Source organism: Spermophilus citellus (genome assembly GCF_964194105.1).
Source record: "Spermophilus citellus genome assembly, chromosome: 14".
In the NCBI taxonomy this organism is placed as follows: domain Eukaryota; kingdom Metazoa; phylum Chordata; class Mammalia; order Rodentia; family Sciuridae; genus Spermophilus; species Spermophilus citellus.
The window spans coordinates 88,722,038-88,740,835 of record NC_138194.1 but is presented as its reverse complement, the minus strand read 5'-3'; the positions used below and the strand labels follow the sequence as shown (position 1 = coordinate 88,740,835).

Genomic DNA, 18,798 nt, shown 5'->3' with positions numbered 1-18,798 from the left:
AAGGGACTGAATTTCTCAGGCTGTAATCAGGATGGAAAGGAAGATGAACATTCTGTGCTTCTTTTTAAATGATTTTCTTCCTCCTGAAATGAACGTACTGTTGTTTTTTTTTTAATTTTTAATATTTATTTATTTTTTTAGTTCTCGGCGGACACAACATCTTTGTTGGTATGTGGTGCTGAGGATCAAACCCGGGCCACACGCATGCCAGGCGAGCACGCTACTGCTTGAGCCACATCCCCAGCCCCCGTACTGTTGTTTAAAAGAAATTATGGGCTCATTTTATTTTTATTTTTATTGAATCATCTGAGAGAAGCAATAAAATGGTTTGCAGTTCAGAGCCCACAATTGTTAGAGATTTTAATCCCACACACAGAGAGACCTCATTTGTGCCAGGTGCTGGGTACAGAGCAGGGAGCAGAACATATCTACAGCTCTGGCTTTTGTCAGATGAAATGACAAGAACAACAGGCAGAAAACTAGAAAACACCCAGGAAAAAGGACAGGAGAGAACTGAGTTCTATTTCCCAATGAAAATTTATGATTATTGTTAATGATCTTCTCACATCATTGATGTGAAAGATCATTATTGTTAATGATCTTTCACATCAATGATGTGAAAGATACAATCAGCTCTATAACGTGTGTGAGTACAAATATGAAGATAAACACCCGACAGGCTAAGTGACCTCTCCAGGATCAGACAAATGGGGAGCTGACTCACACAGGAAACGCACCTCACCTGACTCACAAAGGGCATCTAGTGATCCCCAGGGGCAACCAGTCAAAACATGCAGTGGTGACAACAATTTGTCAAAAAATAACACACAGGGCTGGGGTTGTAGCTCAGTGATAGAGCACTTGTCTGGCACATGTGAGGCACTAGATTTGATCCTTAGCACCACATAAAAATAAACAAATAAAAACAAAGGTATTGTGTCCATCTACAACATTATTTATATATCACAGCAGATCTGCACTTAATCTGATGGTCAGAAAGGGACTTGAGGGCACCCAAGTCTTTAAATCTGTAGTTTCTCTAAGACTCTGGCGGCCTTTGTAAAGTAACTTCTTTTTTGTTTTAAATATTAATTTTTTTAGTTGGACACAATACCTTTATTCCATTCATTTATTTTTGTGTGGTGCTGAGGATTGAACCCAGGGCCCTGCATGTGCTAGGCGAGCACTCTACCGCTGAGCCACAATCCCAGTCCCTAAAGTAACTTCTTAAGGAGCTCAAATATTTGATATTATTTCTCCTGTACTCTTGGATCAAACTTATTTGATGTAAAGTCCAGATAAAATCCCATCACTACAAATGTGTAAATCAGAGAATTTGAATTTTACTACAAAATCCGCATTTCTCAGGGACATTGGTCTATACAACTAGGTTAATGGCACATTCTAACCCTGCTGGTTTGTCTCATGGTACCCACTTCCCAGGACTGTCTTAATATCTGTGTTCCTCAGTGGGCATCCCTTCTTGGGCCTTTTCCCTCCTTGCAGGTAAAGTCACCTTCAGGTGCGTTCTGATTTTTAAGCTGAATTGCTTAAAAAAAAAAAAAATATATATATATATATATTAGTTGTAGTTGGACACAATACCTTTATTTCACTTACTTATTTTTATGTGGTGCTGAGGATCGGATCGAACCCAGGGTCTCACACATGCCAGGTGAGCGCTCTACCGCTGAGCCACAACCCCAGCCCTGAACTGCACGTTTTTGCCACACCTGAGCCTCCTTCTCTTCATCTGTAAAACGGCAATAACAATCCCTACCTTGCAAAGTTATGTGAACATTACTGATATTAAGTAAGTAAGCCAACAAGCACAATACCTAGATGAATTTCAGCCTAATCTATATTTGCATATGTAAAGTCCCAGAACTAAAATTTGCTACTCAGCCTTTCAAGATACCATTTGAAGGATTATACATACTCTGGTTTGAATTAATTTCAGGCACTAGTTTTGTATTGAAAGCTATGCATCCATAACACATTTAACATCTTATTTTAAAACATATGTTCTCTTTTTAAAGCCACTAGAGGTTTGGCCTTCCCTTGGTGTGAATGTCACAATAACATTCATTTCCTTATGCTACACAAAAGTCAGCAGTTGTGTCTCCAAACTTTTTTTGCTATTTACTAAAGAAGAAAAGAATTTCCACTCAAACTGAGCCAGTGGTCTACAAAAGAAGGAGGATTATAGTAAAATACCCTTGACCCTCTCTCCAAAGCAGAACCGGGCCCACACTTGAGGAATGCCAAATGATTCTCATTAAAGTAATGAGCATATTTTCAGTGACATGCGTCTGACCGACTTCAGTTTAGTTGGCAGGACTTGTGGCAGCCAGAGACCCAAAAATAACTCACAGCTGGCAGTTCCTGCTCGAACACACCTCACAGACGCAGTTCACACTGTTTCAAGGAAGCCCAGCCCTGAGCAGATGGGGTGTAAGGTCATATGCAAATTGTTGTGTCATTATACATGCATTCCTGTGACAACAGTCAAATTTAATACCCTGAGTTTCTCTATCTCCTCTTCTATTAAAATTCATTCTAACTTGAACAGATTTTGGTTTATTCTTGCCTCTGCCCCACCCAATAAGCAAAAGTTATTTTTAACTTACAACTACTGCTAAGTATTTCTCACACACACACACACACACACACAAAATCCCTTTCAGAAAAAAGAAACTATGAAAAAAAAAAAGACCATTGCATTTCAGTGAGGAGAAGTCTGTCCCTCAGTCAAAACCATAAGCAAATGTCATTTTGGTTTAAAAGCAACAAAGCACTTCATATTTATCAAGTTTTTCACAGTATTTTCTAGAGACAATGCCTCTGAACACTCCCAGGAGGAAATGAACAGGCTACATCTATGCCTTTGAAAATTAGTCATCTATGTTTTGTAAAGAATAAGGACATTTACAAGCTCAATAAAATATAATTAATAATGGACTAGCTATCTTTTCACTATACTTTTCCTCTAAGATGCTTTCTGTATTTGGAAGCTAGCTGAGTGAGCCATGCTCCATGCCCTCCAAACCTGCCATTTGATGTGAAGATGGGTGTGGACTTAACCAAATAAAAGACGGAGGTAAAGATCTTGCACAAAGATAATAGCAATAACTACTTTCCGTGCTGGCCATGTTATAAACACATCATACATATTGTCACAATAAATCCTGACAACAGCCCTTGAGGTAGATGTTATAGTTATTCTTATTTTACAAATGAAGAAAGTATAGTACAGAGAGGTTAAATAACTTGCCAAAGATTGCACAGGTTTATAAGTAGTGAACCCTGACTTGAACCCAGTCAGTCTGTTAAAGACAGACCTGGGTGCCTGTTTGAGTTCCACTACATACTTACCAGGTGATCTCAGGCAGACTGTGACTCAACTTTTCTGAAGCTGTTTCCTCATCTGCAAAATGGGAACGACAACTACTAGCTTCCAGATTGGTGACCGGTATTAGAAAGGATTGTGTTCACAAGGTACTCAGCACAGTGTCGTCAGCATGGTCAGCATCTGCCACCAGGGCAATAGTACATTCAAATTTCTAAGATGCTACCTCTTGACGACCTTCCCTATTTGCCTCACCAACAGGTAAGTCACCAGTGTTAGAGAATGCACAGGGTTGGGAGTTGGGGGTGCTGTCTTCCTCCTCCTCACCCTGCTATGCCTATAGAATTAATAAGATATCAATAGGTGAGGTCTTGGAATAATAGCTTCCAGGTCAGACAAAAACATTTGGTGAATAATTGATTGCCTGCCATGTACCATATGCCATATAAGGTATTGAGGTAACTAAACTGCTAAGACTCGTCCCTACCAGCAAGGGGCTTACGGTTCCATAGAGGAGAAGCACAAGTGAAACATCAAATACCCATCATGCAATCTGAGCAACTCTTTCAGGGAACTGCGTAGGACTGGCTAGGTATCCGTGCAATGGAATATGTGGCCACAGCATTATTCACATCATCAGGCCTTGTCACTCTGTGCCTTTTGAAGTCCTCTGAGAATCCACGGCAATCTCTTCAGCCTGAAGCTATAACACTGATAGTGTTGCCTTTTGTGATTCTCAAATGCTCAAAAATACAGCCTTTAATTACAGAATCTTGGCACAGTCAAACCAACATCTGATGTGAAAGTCACTGAGTTTGATCCTGACACCGCCCAACACATTCTTTATCTTGAGTGGTCCAGCATTATAAGTCTTTCTAGTTGAAACCATATGTTTAAAATATACCAAGTTAGATTTCTGAGAGTAGAGGAAATCTAAGGCAGTGAATCATACTTCAGAAGAAGCCCGAGTTAAGATATGAGAGCTACTTTTTTTTTAAGTAGGAGAAAGCTGAAGAACTCTCAACAAACATGATCTTCCTGAGATTAGCTCTTAGACCAAAAAAAAAAAAAAAAATAGGGCAAATTTTGTGATTTCCTACTTGTGCTTGAATTTTATGTTTAAAAAAAAACTTTTATCAACTTTCAGCTACTCAACCTTTTGTAGCATTCAGCTAAAGACACAATAATGCTGTGTAACAAAAGTTCACAAAAATATCAATGGCATTCAACAAGAAACATTTATTTCTTGCTAACACAATGATGTCATTCAAGCAAATCAAAGAATGGTGGCTAGCCAGGGTATGCTTTTTTCACTGAACTAGAAACATAAAAGGTCAACCAGCAAGCACACACACCATATCCTCTTCTCAGATCACATCCACTAGCATCCCACTGGCCAAAGCAAGTCCCATGGCCAAGCCCAATGTCATGAAGTGGAAAAATACACATCACCCACTAAGAGGCCATGGCAAGGGTACAGGTGCATAACAGTACTACAAAGGTAGGAAGAATTGGTACTAATAATCCAATCAACTACACTTCCTAAAAATCCTGAAGCATAGACATTAATGGTGCCAATTGTTCTTGACAGTTGAGAAAATGAAGTCCTTGACAGTTGAGAAAATGAAGTTTATTAAGATAGAGCCAGCAGTATATTGCTACTCTAACAAAATTCAAATTGAATCTTTAATATTCTGGCCCTCTATGGCTTCTACAAGGATATTGCTTACTTACTAGTAACTAGCATGCATCTTTAATAATCACATCCTTTAATTATTCTTCCTTGCAAATAATCTGTTCTCCCCAATAAAAACCAAACCCAGCACTGTCTCATCTCTTAGCATGTTTACCATTTGTTTGGGACCTTCTGCAGTGTTTTTACAAGCTATTTTTTACTATTACTACACTAATAAATTATTTATGGTGGGAAACCTAAATTGAAAAGCCCTGACTTCTTGGAAACAGACTTTATTAAAAACATCTCCTTCCCCCTCCAGCACTAGCCCCATAGGGTACAGTCAGTTTCTCTGCTTACTCCCAGTCTTCCAGACTGCACTGGACAGTGGAAGAGAAGCTCCGGATGGCTGCAGAGACAGGACTAAGAATCAAGTCTGAAGCCATTCTGAAGCATGCTACTGCCCTGTGCCATCCAATCACCAAATGAATCCAGCTGTCCTGCGAACTAGAGGTGATAAAGGGCCAGAATCATGCCACAGCCTCCCATGTCTATTCACTTATTCATACAAGAAATGGTTACTGAAGATCAACTCTGCACCTGGCAGGGTGCTGGGCTGGATGAGTGCCAAAAGAGGAGGACCAGCTCTCACGGAGTTGACATTCTGCAGAGAGGGGCAGATTGTTACCAAAAACAAAAAGTAAAAGCAAACAGCCATAGTTTCAGATTGTATTAAGTGTTGTTGAAAAACTAGTCTTGTGGCTCTGGGAAGGTTACTGGTTTGACCACCTCTCCGGGCCCTCAGTCCCTTCAATCGGGAAAAGTCCCATACTAGACCCTTCGCCCGTTAGCAGGTTAGGTTAATCAACTGCGCTAACAGAGGGCTTCCGCACCCGCGCTGGGCACCTCCACGCACCGAAGTCCTAGGGTGGACGTTCCGGGCCTCTCTCTCCACTCTCTCCAAAATGAAAACAAAACTTGAGACCTGATACTCCCCCCAGATGATTCAATGGCTGAGGCCGAGAGGAGGACGAACCGTGGAAAAGGAAGGAGACGACAGTGGTTCCTTGGAACAGAAGCACAGCCCCTGCGCCCTAGCCGGGGTTGGGACAGTGACCCGGGCTAAGAGGCCCTAACCCTGCCCCCCAGCTGCTCGGTGCCGAGCCAGGAGCCCAGCGCTGCTCGGTTAGGGTCCTTGGGGTGGGATGGGGCTCTGTTCTCCAATCCCATCCTTCGGTCACCAGATGCCTCCTGGGCCTCCTTCTTCCCCCTTCCTTGCCATCCGGGGAATCAGGCTTGACAGCGGGCTTGTTAATGACAGCTTGGGGGTGGGGAGGGGTGGAGTTTGTCCCCTCCTCCCGACTCTCCGACCCGGGATCCTTAAGGGGGGGAGGGGGGAATCCTAGCCAGGAGAGAGGACTGGAGGCTTCGGCCCCTGCTCTGCCCCCGGCTGCGCTGAGCCTGGCCCCCGAGAACTGATCTGCCTGAAGGGCTCGATCTTGATGCTCTGGGAGGAAGGTGACCGGTCCTCCTCCCCACACCTGCCCTGCAGTGTGACCTAGGCGCCGTGCCGGCCTCCTCCAGCTCTCCGCCAGCCCGGGAGCCGCAGGAGGACGGTCGCGGCTTCCCGAGCGCCAGGCCTCGCTCGGGCTGCGGCAGCTGCGCCCTGGGGGCTGGGAGGGGGCGCGAAGGTGCCAGGGGACTGAGGGGTGGTGGAAGATCTGGCCTGGCAAGGCAGCCTCAAGTTTCCACGCGCGCGCGGTTGTGCAACGGCGAGTGGAGCGGGAGCCGCGGGCGCCTTAGAAAACTAGCCGAGCCCATAAACAAAGCCACGTGGCCTCGGGGAGGGGGGCCGGGCTAAGAGCAGGCGCTCTTCCGGCAACAAAGAGCCGGGGCCAGCGGCCCAGGATAAATACTGTGGCCCCGACAGCCGCGCAGCACTCCCGGAGCTTGACGCGCCGCGCGACCCTCCCCAGAGACAGCGCCCACTGAGAGCGCAGGGGACCGGCTCCGCACCCCCAAACCCTCAACCCTCCACGCCAGAGCCCTGCACTCAGACATCGCGGGCCTTGCACCCGGAGCATCCGCTGGGGGAGGCTGGTCTCCGACACCGCCAGGCCGGTCCAGTCTATCAGTTCGTCCAGTCAGTGGGTGGCGTCCGCTCTCGGTGCCATGCCATTCCTTGGGCAAGACTGGCGATCCCCCGGGCAAAGCTGGGTGAAGACAGCCGATGGCTGGAAGCGTTTCCTAGATGAGAAGAGCGGCAGTTTCGTAAGCGACCTCAGCAGGTGAGGGGACCCTCCACCTTCTAGCCAGGCAAACCTGAGCTGGGCTGACCTGGGGCGCGCAGGGCAGATGAATGAGGATAGGCTGGGCTGGGACAGGATGAGGAGGTGGGCCCTGTCCGAGGGTGTGGGAGTGGGTTGCCCGGACTTCTGCAGAAATCGCCAGAGCACTGGAGACCCGGAATTTGGGTTCTCTTACTACTGAAGTCAGCTTCTCCAGGTGGACATGACTTCTTACAGAACCCTGGATCCCTCTGGAACCTGACAATTGCAGATCTTATCCACAAACATGCACGCAACTCAGGCACCTTCTGCCTTTGGACACCATAGACCAAAGGCATTTGCGCTTATGCAGGCGCGGGCGAGTGGGCTGTGCGCCTTTCATGGCCGGGGTGGCGGGGCTCAAAGTGTCCAGTCGCGTTAGTCATAAGTCTGGTGACGATTGGACGTGGGTCCCATCGTGAGCGCCCCCACGCTCTTCCCACGCACAGGCGACGGCGGAGCAGGCCGAGAAAATGAGAAATCTGGAGGGGCGGCCAGATGGTCCCTGGGGCAGCAGCCTCCTGGGCGGACTTCCTCGGTGATGGTAATATCTAGAGGCTGCTCAGAGGCAGACGATGAAACCCACAAACCCCGTTTCGGGGGCAGACGAAGCACTAGCCACCTGTTTTCTAAGTGGCCCTTTCATCAGTCTTGGTACAGTGAGCACACTCCCATTTCTAGGGATGCCTGCCAGCTGCAGAAAGACCCCTGGGGACTTGAGGTCTCCCCTGAGTTCTGCCAGGCTGGTGGAAAATCTGAGGTCCTCTGAGTTCCATGCTCAGCTTCGTTAACACAAATACAAAGAATAACTTATGTGGCCCTGAATCAAATGGTCGTGGGACCATTTGAATGTTTGAGAACAGGATCCGGGATTGTCAGTTTCTCAGAGGGATCCTGGGTTCTGAAAAGAGTCATGTTCACTTGGAGAGGCTGACCTTGACCAATAAGAGAAATCATTTGACTAGTGAAGAAGGTGATGAAAGCTGATGGGGGTGGGGAGGGGCTGCTGCAGCTGAGTCACCCTTGGGTGTCTTTTCCCATTGCCTTTGGTTAAACCACTGGCCCCTGCACCCTTAAATTGACTTCAGTGGAGAGTTCTGTAACTGGGCCAGGTTCCTGCTGACTGAGATTTACCAGTGGTTGTTTGGATAAAGGCTGAGCAATAAATTGTAAGAAAACTATCAAGAAAATGTGGTTGTTTTGGCAGCTTGACCTCCAGAGCCTCCCATTTGTTTGTGATTTGTAATGCATCAAATTCCCTTTGTCCATGAATGAAGAGAAACAAATTATTTAATGCTGAGATCTGTCAGTAGAGACAAGAGCATATTAACCTTTATATTAGAGATGCTTTGAGGCAGTCCCAGGGGAGTTGGAGAGCACAATACAGAAATCTTATTCACAGAAAAATTGTTTGCAGAAAAATAAAGGCAACTGCTGTCACCAGACTATGCCTAAATTATTTTCCCTCCACTAAGTGGGAAGGGGATAGAGTGGAAACTTTCTTCCTCCCTCCTTATCCCTAAGGAATAATGATCTAATATTCTGGGACTTTCTGCATAAAAGTTGAGATTCTTTCTAGGACGGTGCAGTAGGGGTGCAACCAGCTTTGTATCACCTTGTCTCACCCAAATACATTTGTAGGGTGGTGGTTGATTCTGTTCAGCAGGAAGTATTCAAAAATGGGGAGCCTGAAATTCAATAACTGCTCCTTGAAATAAACTGGTGTGCTCTCCTCAAGAAATAGTGACACCTCCCCTCTCCACAGTATGGAGAACCTGAAGCTGTTTTAAACTCCCAGATGTTTAGACTAAGCTGGGATCAGGTAGCTTCCAGGCCCCTTTGTCCCTTTGAGGAACCTCCTCCCACTTTACACCTTCTGAGCTCCAGCTGTCACACTCAGCACTCATGGTTACTGATAGGAGCAATTGATATAGTGCCCACCTGTGCTCCTCTGATGAGTCAGAGTTTGGGAATCTTTGTGTAGTCTCCCAGCAAAACAGCTGGCTGTTTGTTTGCAGGGTATTTTTTTCCCAACAATTGTAAACAACCCCTTCCTTACTTAGCAGAAGAAGTCTGCCAACTTCTTAAAAGCAGTTGGCCTTCTGAGGTCTGAGTCTCAAATATCTCCACTGTTTTCCGTCTTGGTTTCTCTGTGATGTCAGGTTTGGGCCCAGTGCCTGGCTATGCAGGTGAGGTTGAATGCCTTCTCCTGTTCTGAGAAAACAAAAGGAAGGCCCCCAAAGAAAAGGTGGGGGACCATAAACAGGACTACAGAGGTATGGGATCCTTTTCCCATTCTCGAATTCCAAGTACCAGTCTGTGAGCTGCCCAATAAGAGCAAGGAATGAAGGGTGCATTTGATGGTTCTTGGCCTGGGGTTATTATTCAATGTTGACCATTCTTGTAAGCACAGCACTCCTGTTCTGGACTCCGTTGGCTGCTCTGTGGTCCAGGTCCCTGTCTTCCTCCAAAAAAAAAGAATGTTACAAATCCTAGGGCAGCCAGGTGCCTCCCAAGACCATGAAAGGCTCTGAAAAACTTAAAGCAGAGCCCCTTCTCAAAAAGTTGAAAGTATGCAAGATAGAAGAGGAATGGCAAGTGTTAAATTTGGTGGCAGTTTAAAATTTCAAGGCAAGAGCTGAGCATGAATTGGTCTGAGCCAAGAATGCTTCAAGGAAATGGGGTTGAGGGGACCAAACTGCCCTCCTCACCACCATCACCACCACCCACATCCACCCCCAGGATGAGTAATGTTGGCTCTATTTTCCAAGCCCGCACTTCTGCAGCTGAAAACTCACTTGACTGTTGCTTTACTGTGTAGCTAAGTCTAGACCAGGAAGCAGGAAGTTTGCCTTGGTGCTCTGGATAAAAATAATAGTTAAGATTTTATGAGTGCTTACTATGTGCAAGACACTATTCTAAGAGCTTCATACACTAGGCTGTTTGTCTCACAGAGTAATCTGGGACTAGCTTTTGGCCATTTGGATATGTCTTACAGAAAATTAGCATCAAAATCTCACTGGCCTTAATCAAGGCTATGTAACTACTTTGGGGCAGGACATGACTTTATTATTTGGTTTTTATTGCAAATGAAATAAGAAATGGGGTTCTATTTTTTTTCCAATCCCCCCTTTATCTGTTGCTAATGTGGTCTTATTTATAGTATTATTTTGACATATTTCCACCTTTTCTAAAGTTGTCTTAGAGTATCTTGGTCTGTGTTTGATGATGATGTGGGGCTGCACAGGGGAGGTACTTCTTATTCTAGGCCTGGGTCTATAAAAATCAAGATAGTAAGAACTGACTACAAAATAGCAACATCCTGGCTATTATTATTGAATTTGGTAAAGAAAGCAATCTCCTTAAGATGGTTTTGTTTATTTATTTTTTTTTAAATAAATGCTGTGATTCCTAAGTGGTGGGGTTTTGTGTGTGTGTGTGTGTGTGTGTGTGTGTGTGTGTGTGTGTTAAAACTTTCAGTTGTAATTTTCCATTGGCTTTGCATTTCCTTGAAATGGACATAATTGAATTCTCAAAATAGCCTCTAACTGAATATATTATTGCTTAAAAGAAAACATATAAGCAGGCAATGTAAACAAATGCCATGGCCCTTCCTTCCAGGCCTACCTCCGGAATTCAAAACCTAATACCAAAGGAGAAGTATAGGGTTTCCCTTTGGTTAAAACTTTTCTACATCCTACAGTGAGAGAGCATCATCAATTATGCAAAATTCCTTTTAACTCCCTTTTGAAATGAGTCACTCGGGCTTAAAGCAGGCTCTTAGTGCTTCTGTGAGGGCAGCAAATGCTTGAATTCCCTGGAAGAATGTTTTCAATTAGAGAAGAATGAGATGAAATATAAGTATTTACAATTTCTAAGGAATGGTCACAACCTGTGGCCCCAGCTCTGCAAAGTTTCTGCTGAACCTTAATTGAATGATGGAGACTAAGATAGCTTCATTGTATGGTTCCCCATACATGGAATTTCTAATGTAGGTTTTTGTTGTTTGGAAGGGGTATGTATGTGCACATATACGCAAGCAAACTGTCTTTAAAAATGAGCCTTCATGTGGTATTTTTGCACACAGAATGTTCTAGCCTTGCTTTGGTACACCACAGACCCCTTCAACCACCTTTTTCTCTTTTCCCTAGCTTTGAGTAAAATTTCCTAAGTTAGCCTCAGGGACTCAGAGTTCTGTTGTCATTGTTCTACCCCTTTCTTCCTGCTGACCTTGGAGGAGATAATCCACTGGCCAGTGATTTGTACCCCTTCTAGTAATGCAAGTGGACAAACACACGCTCACATGTTACACAAAGCCTGGCCCAAAACATCCACCCTTGGCTTGCTTAAGAAAGTGCCTCTGACAGAGGACATTACCCTATCTGAAACCTAAAAATATCCTGTTTCCCTGAATGAAAAGGAGAAGGCTAAGACATTAGGAAACTCAATCAATGGTATTAAGTATGCTTTTGAGAAGGAAGATTAACAAATGATTGATGATCCACCACATCTTGGGTCTAGAAAAGTTATGTGTCATATATTACTAGGCATTGCGGTGTAAGCCTGTAAGATACTTATTATATTAATTGAAGTGGGACTTAAGAGACTGTCACAGCAAAGACACTGAAAACCATTTCAAACCCTCTCTCCTACCACCTTCACAAGGCATGGCATGGAGTACAGGTGGGCCTCATTTGACCCAACAGATGTAAGTCTAACATGATATAAATCAAAGCACATTTTAAATCAGCAGAGAAATTTGAAAAACTGAAGGACTCTAACATATTGATGATGTCACCAAAAAAAAAAAAAACAAACCCTAATTGATGTTTTACTGTGATTGAAAATCGTACCTTGTGTACTTCATGTGCGTTGAGGGAGTTAGAGAACCTATCTTTTCACTGTAGCTCAATATTTCATCCTTTCTGAGGAAACTATTTAGAGATTCACTTTGAGGTCACCTAGCCAGGTGGAATAGAACCTGTCACCCCTACCACAGCCTGCTGCAGGAAATGTACACCTGGCCCCAAGCTGAACCTGCCCATCCTTTGATGACCTGTGAATTGGATAGGTACGCCTCTGTATCTTTTCAGACTTTCTAAATTTATGAATTAAGGCTTTACCTTGTTTTAGTTAGAACCCAAGGTCTTCACCTTGTAGCAGGATGCTTAGTTTTGGTCAAGGAAACTAAACAGCTAGCACTGTACCCTAAACATCTGCTAGAAGTGGAATTCATATGTCAGATTTTTGTAAATGCAGTCATTTCTTAAAGATATGATGGGACTAGGGGTATGGCTCAGTGGTAGAGCCTGGACAAGACCTTGGGCTTGATCCTCAGCCCTGCAAGAGTTAAGACATGGCAGGCTCATAATAGAAAAATGGGCTTGGGTATGCCTTAAATGGTGGATTCCATGGTATATGAATTATATCTCAATAAAGTTGTTTTAAAAGAAGCAAAAGCAGGTCTGGAGTTGTGGCTCAGTGGTAAAGCACTTGTCTTGCACATGTGAGGCACTGGGTTCGTTCCTCAGCACCACATAAAAACAAATAAAATAAAGGTATTGTATCCATCTACAACTAAAATATATATTTCAAATAAAAGAAGAAAAAGCAGCAACTTGGAGGAGCTGCCTTTGGAAAATGTAGGCACTGTACAGTACAGTGATACCAGTAATGGCCCTTCCCCCATTTGTGGCTTTTGTTTAAAGTGACATTGTAGTACCCTGCACTGCCCTTAGAGAGGGAAGTACTGTGTATCAAATGACAATGGCAGGCCTTGTTAGAGGATTCAAAAGAATTAGAAGCCCCCATCCCTGCCTTCCACACAGAGGTGACAGTATTTCATCCTAAAAAAGAGAAGTCTATGCCTGTGTGGACTTCTTTTGAGTAATTATTTTATCGTTTTCTCTTGTTTGAGAAGCCTGTATGATTGTGTTTTATGACCCCATGTGTTATTGATAGAAACAACTCATGTTAAAGTGTAGCTGTCACAGCTCATCCTCTTGTCTTGTTACCCATAGTTACTGCAACAAGGAAGTATACAACAAGGAGAATCTTTTCAACAGCCTGAACTATGATGTTGCAGCCAAGAAGAGAAAGAAGGACATACTGAATAGCAAAACCAAAACTCAATGTAAGCCATTTGTTTTTAACTTAAGAGGAAAGTTGTTTGAACAGAGTTATCATTGGTTCTTGGGGGAGAAAATTTCCACGTCGAACATCAGACATCACAGAAGTTGCACCCAGAAATCTGACTGTGCATTTTGCAAGCAAGATCAACTTATTCTTTATAATCTTCTTCATAAGTTATTTGCTATTTAGGGTGTTTTTTTCCCTGTGTGTCACTTGTATTTGACATAGGCCATATAGTTATTATACGGTGATGCTGTCAGCTAAATCAATTCCAGCAACTACTTTTATTTGGAACTGTGTTTTGAAGCTTTGAAAATAGATTTTTTTCTCTTTCCTTGTAAATTAATATTTCTAGATGCTTTAGTTATTAGCAGAGGGTATAAAACTCTATTAATAAACATGAATTATTTTAGTTTATTCCATTTCAACTGCATGTTATCTGTTGTACTTTTATGGATTTATGTAAGTTTTAGGTTTAACATTTAAAACAAACTTATACTTGGATATTAGATTTTCTTTTAATTTGGGGGTTTGTATACTAAAACTGACTATTGATGATTTTAAATGCTTTAGACAAAGAAAATTATAGCTTCAGTATTTGTATGCTGCAAAAACTCAGCATTTGTATCCTCTTAGATTGTCACTAGAGTCGTCGTCGTCTTTTTTTTTTCTTTTTTGAAACTTTTTTTTTATTGATTATTCAAAACATTACAGAGCTCATGATATATCATCTTTCATACATTAGACTCAATTGGGTTTTGAACTCCCATTTTTACCCCAAATACAGATTGCAGAATCACATCTGTTACATACTCACATTATTGCATAATGGCATATTAGTGACTGTTGTATTCTGCTACCTTTCCTATCCCCTACTATCCCCCCTCCCCTCCCCTCCCCTCCCATCTTCCCTCTCTACCTCCTCTGCTGTTGTTCAATTCTCTCCCCTTTTTCCCCCTCCCCCTTGCCCCTCATAACCTCTTATAATTTTGTGTATTATTGAAGGTCTCCTACAATTTCCATATGCTTTCCCTTCTCTCTCCCTTTCTCTCCCCCCATTCGTCTTTGTTTCCTGTTAGTCTTTTTTTTTTTTTTTTTTGAAACTTTTTAAGCTTTGGAATAAGTGGGGGAAAAAAGAGTCAGTTTAAAATCTTGAGCACATGACAAATTTTAAACAAGCTGTGTTTTGTTTTTTGTTTCTGCAGATTTCCATCAAGAAAAATGGATCTATGTTCACAAAGGAAGTACAAAAGAGGTGAGCACTGACCTGTTTATTAAACCTTCATGCCTAGCCTTACACCTCCCTGAAGGGACAGAGAGAATCAGGCAGCAGCTTTACCTCCAATCCTGCCATCTTTGGTGCATATGGTGAAGGCCAGCAGCCTGTGGCCCAGCCATCAGAGTTTGGGACCACAGGGAGAGAGAAGCAAAAGCCACTAAGTGGACTCCCCAGTAGTCCAGTGAAATAACGTATGTAAAAGTGTGTTATAAAGATGAATGTATCCGTCTCTCAACTGTAATATGAAGCAGCTCTGGATTTTTCCTGAGGACAGTACCTTCCGTTATTTTAAGATCTCTCCAGACATTGTTAAGGGTTAGTCCTGCAAGGGCTAATCACTATATCTAATAGAAGTTTCCAGAGCCTGCTCAGCATGATGTCGGAGGAGACAAGACAGTGCATTCACGACATCTGTATGGCACTTGACAAACCATTTTGTACCGTTTCTCTCTGCACAGGCACTTGCTCAGACAACTAGGACACAAGGCAATATGTCTGGAGGATGGGATTTCTATCGCTATTGGGGATCTTGGAAAACTTCTAGTTCACTCAGTGTTTGAGGCCCAGAGAGGGTCAGAACAGACCACCCAGATACGCAGAGCAGAGCTGGGACTGTGAGCCAGAGCTCTCGACTCCCAATGCCTTGTGCATTCATAGGCAAAAGATCAAAACTTCTTTTTACTTCCTCTCAAAGAGTTTTTTAAAAGGTGCTATTAGTGTGAGCAGATTGGTGCCACAGTTGACACAGGTGCATCTAGTTCTCTGGGGAATGTATCACAGTCACTTGCCATTGTCATCTCCCCATCATATATTCAGCTTCCAGAAATATTTTCCCAAACTCGTATGCAGAGAAAAAGAGCCCAGATGGTTTAAGTCATGAAAGGGACATTTCTCATGGTAGTCCCCAACAAAAGCAACTGCCAGACACATCACCCTTCTTGGTGCCCCCCCCCAGGGACTCATGGTGCAGGAAATACCAATGCCCAGGTTCCCTAAGACAGGCATCAAGCTTGTCTGGTAGAGTCCAGTTGGATTGTTCCAGAGAACAACCTCTGCATGGCAGGAATCACTTCTGTGTCTTTGTTTTACATTTAGCGCCATGGATACTGCACTTTGGGAGAAGCTTTCAACAGACTGGACTTCTCAACTGCCATTCTGGATTCCAGAAGATTCAACTACGTAGTACGGGTAAGTCTCAAGAGCCCAAAGCTTATCCAGATTCTCATGTTGAATTGTCTGTTTGGGTTTCCTGAAGTAGTTTCCTCAGAAGACAGCAGTTCAGGACCCTGAGTGTTTCGAGGCAAGCAGAAAAAAAGGTTCCCAACCTCCCTCTTCAAGGTCTTAGGTGAGGATGTCCTTGAGATCGACCCTGACATACAGGGACTGCCATACTCCTTCAGTAAGTCAGTCTGTTCATGAGCCGGTCCCCTCAACTGAAAATTCACTGCAGTCCCTTGAGCCCACCCAATGGACAAATGGGAATGTGTTGCAGGTAGCAACATGAGCAAGAGACACTACGGCAGGAACCAAGCCCTAATATACTTTGGCTTGTTTTAAAACCTTCTGCATCTGATTGTCCCTTTCCTATTCTGCTTTGGCTGACTCTGAGTGACCCTAAGGAATTCTTACTTGAGGACACAAAACTGGATAGGTTTACAGCATCTCAATGTGGCCTTCTATGACTCACTTCCACCCCCATGCCCATGTGACAATGGCACTTAGTCCCCTGTCTACCTAAATCCTAAAACTGCCTGTTGACATCTATTGATTTCCATTTTAAACTTTATTTTAGAAAAAAAAATGAGTTTTCACAATTAATTAATGAATACTACTGGGATTAAAGCAAATAAGCTGACCATGACTTCCAAGCCATCGATTCTTTCCATTTGGGTGACTGTTGTTGTTATTCCCCCTGAAGGTCCCTTGCCCATTTTTGTTGGTGGCTCACCAGGGGAGGTAGCAGCTGTTTGGGTTTCAGGCTCTGAAGTAGGAGGGAAATTTCCCCCTGTGGGTGTTGCTTGGTTTGGTTTTAATTTTTCTTTTTCTGAGTTGTTGGGCTTCTCAGTTCTGTGTCACAGAGTCAGATGATTGCAGAAGCTCAGCCAGAGTGATGACATTCAAGCCTCTTGAGGCCTGATCATTCACCTGTCATCTGGGCAGATGCAAGCTTGGCCGTGCAAACTGACCTGGTCAAAACCCAGCCTGCAGGTTAGAAGCGCTGAGTGGAGCCTCTGAGGCATGTGCAGATCAGTACACTCCCAGCTAAGCCCTGTTTCCAATCCGTGAAAATAAGAACCTTTCTTGGGTGAGATGTTTGTGTCATTCAGCATGACTCTGCCAGTTTAAGGAGGTCACCTAGTCCTCCTAGTGCCTGCAAACTAGTCCAGGCTGGTTGGAAACAGGCCCAGGGAGATCTTGAAACTTCTGTTGCTAAGAATACGAATAGTTTCCATCTTTTGTGTTAGAGGAAGACACCTAGATCTGATGTCTTGCTACAGACTGATCATTAAAACAGTCCCTTTTTAGATGGTTTTTCTTCCTACCTATATTTTCTTTCATAAAAATAAAATAAAGCAAAGGAATAAGGACCATAATAGTGGAAATATAATTTCAGGCAACTGTGTGCAGTCTCAGTTTTTATCCTTGCAGAAACCCAATGAAGCATAGGCACTTCTGCAAGCTTCATTTAAACAAATGACAGGCAGGTTAGCAAAGTAAATGACTTGTCCAAGGTCACAAAGCTACAAAAGAGACAATATCAGGATTTGAAACCTGGGCAGTGTTAGGGTCCATACTCTTAAGTTTTATGATAAATTCCATGTAAGCCAAGGATTTAAAGTAAAATGTCCTGAAGTCAGGTCCCAGATCCTCTGATTTTCACCTGAAGACTCGTTCTCCTCCACTGTAAGAGGGACTGGACCCAATTTTATAGGGTAGCTGTGGAAACATTGGGATATATTATACATGCAGACCACAATCCACCAAAGTCAGCTTCTAATATTTAATATTACCTGCTTACCAAAATTATTATTGATTCCCTATAAAATGCCTTTTCAATGTGGTTGATAAAGATGTATTTCTCCTTTAAAAAAATAGTAATTGGGGGCTGGGGATGTGGCTCAAGCGGTAGCGCGCTCGCCTGGCATGCGTGCGGCCCGGGTTCGATCCTCAGCACCACATACAAACTAAGATGTTGTGTCTGCCGATAACTGAAAAATAAATATTAAAAATTCTCTCTCTCTCTCTCTCTCTCTCTCTCTCTCTCCTCTCTCACTCTCTCTTAAAAAAAAGAAATTAGATTGCAATAAAAGAATTCTTTAAAAAAATAGTAATTGGGTAATCTGGCACTTGATTAAAATTTGGCACACAGAACTTGTGTCTGATAGTCTGGTTGTAAGATACATCATGAGTGCATGCCTTTAAGTAATCTTAAAGACAGAAATTACTGAATGCTTTCAAAGTTAAATAGGTTCAGAAATAGTGGAAAAACATTTCTGTTTTGGAAAGAACAATATTTTTTCCCCTTCACTGTTAGAGGCCTCTGTAATTTGAGAAATAATATGTTATTTTTATAGAGAACTTAAAACATTTTAATGATAGGCACTATGTTTTGAGGTTTTTCTTCTTAGGAACTCATTATACTTCTCATATATTTTTCTTATCCTTAAACCAACTCTGCAGAGTTACTTGCCAACATATTATCCCTGTCTTACTACTTGGACCTAATGGTGGTTTGATGACACGATGATTGTTTGGTTCCATTAAAGAGCTAAGTCAGTTTTCAGGGCCACTTGGGGGAAAAAAGGTTTAAAGTTTTTAAAGCCAAAGTACATCTTTAAATTTTCCTATATTCAGCTGGCATGAAAACACATGCCTGTAATCCCGGCCTCTTGACAGACTGAAGCAGGAGGATCTCAAGTTCAAGGCCAACCTGACAACTTAGGGAGACCCTGTCTCAAAAATTAAAAAAAAAAAAAAAAAAAGCTGGGACTGTAACTGACTGGTAGAGTGCTTGCTTGCCATGTGCAAGGCCCTA

At 43.2% G+C, this 18,798-nt stretch overlaps 1 protein-coding gene across 1 annotated transcript in view; it reads left to right on the top strand.

The window, feature by feature from the left end:
- The first annotated feature begins 4,859 nt into the window (after positions 1–4,859).
- FBXO32 (F-box protein 32) overlaps positions 4,860–18,798 on the top strand; it is a 38,690-nt gene continuing 24,751 nt past the window's right edge. Inside the window, exons 1-4 of the mRNA XM_081266583.1 lie at positions 4,860–7,312; positions 13,372–13,484; positions 14,689–14,738; positions 15,858–15,950. Of these exons, the coding sequence (XP_081122709.1) occupies positions 7,197–7,312; positions 13,372–13,484; positions 14,689–14,738; positions 15,858–15,950 (372 nt within the window). The 5' untranslated portion in view covers positions 4,860–7,196. The remainder of the gene's footprint in view (positions 7,313–13,371; positions 13,485–14,688; positions 14,739–15,857; positions 15,951–18,798) is intronic.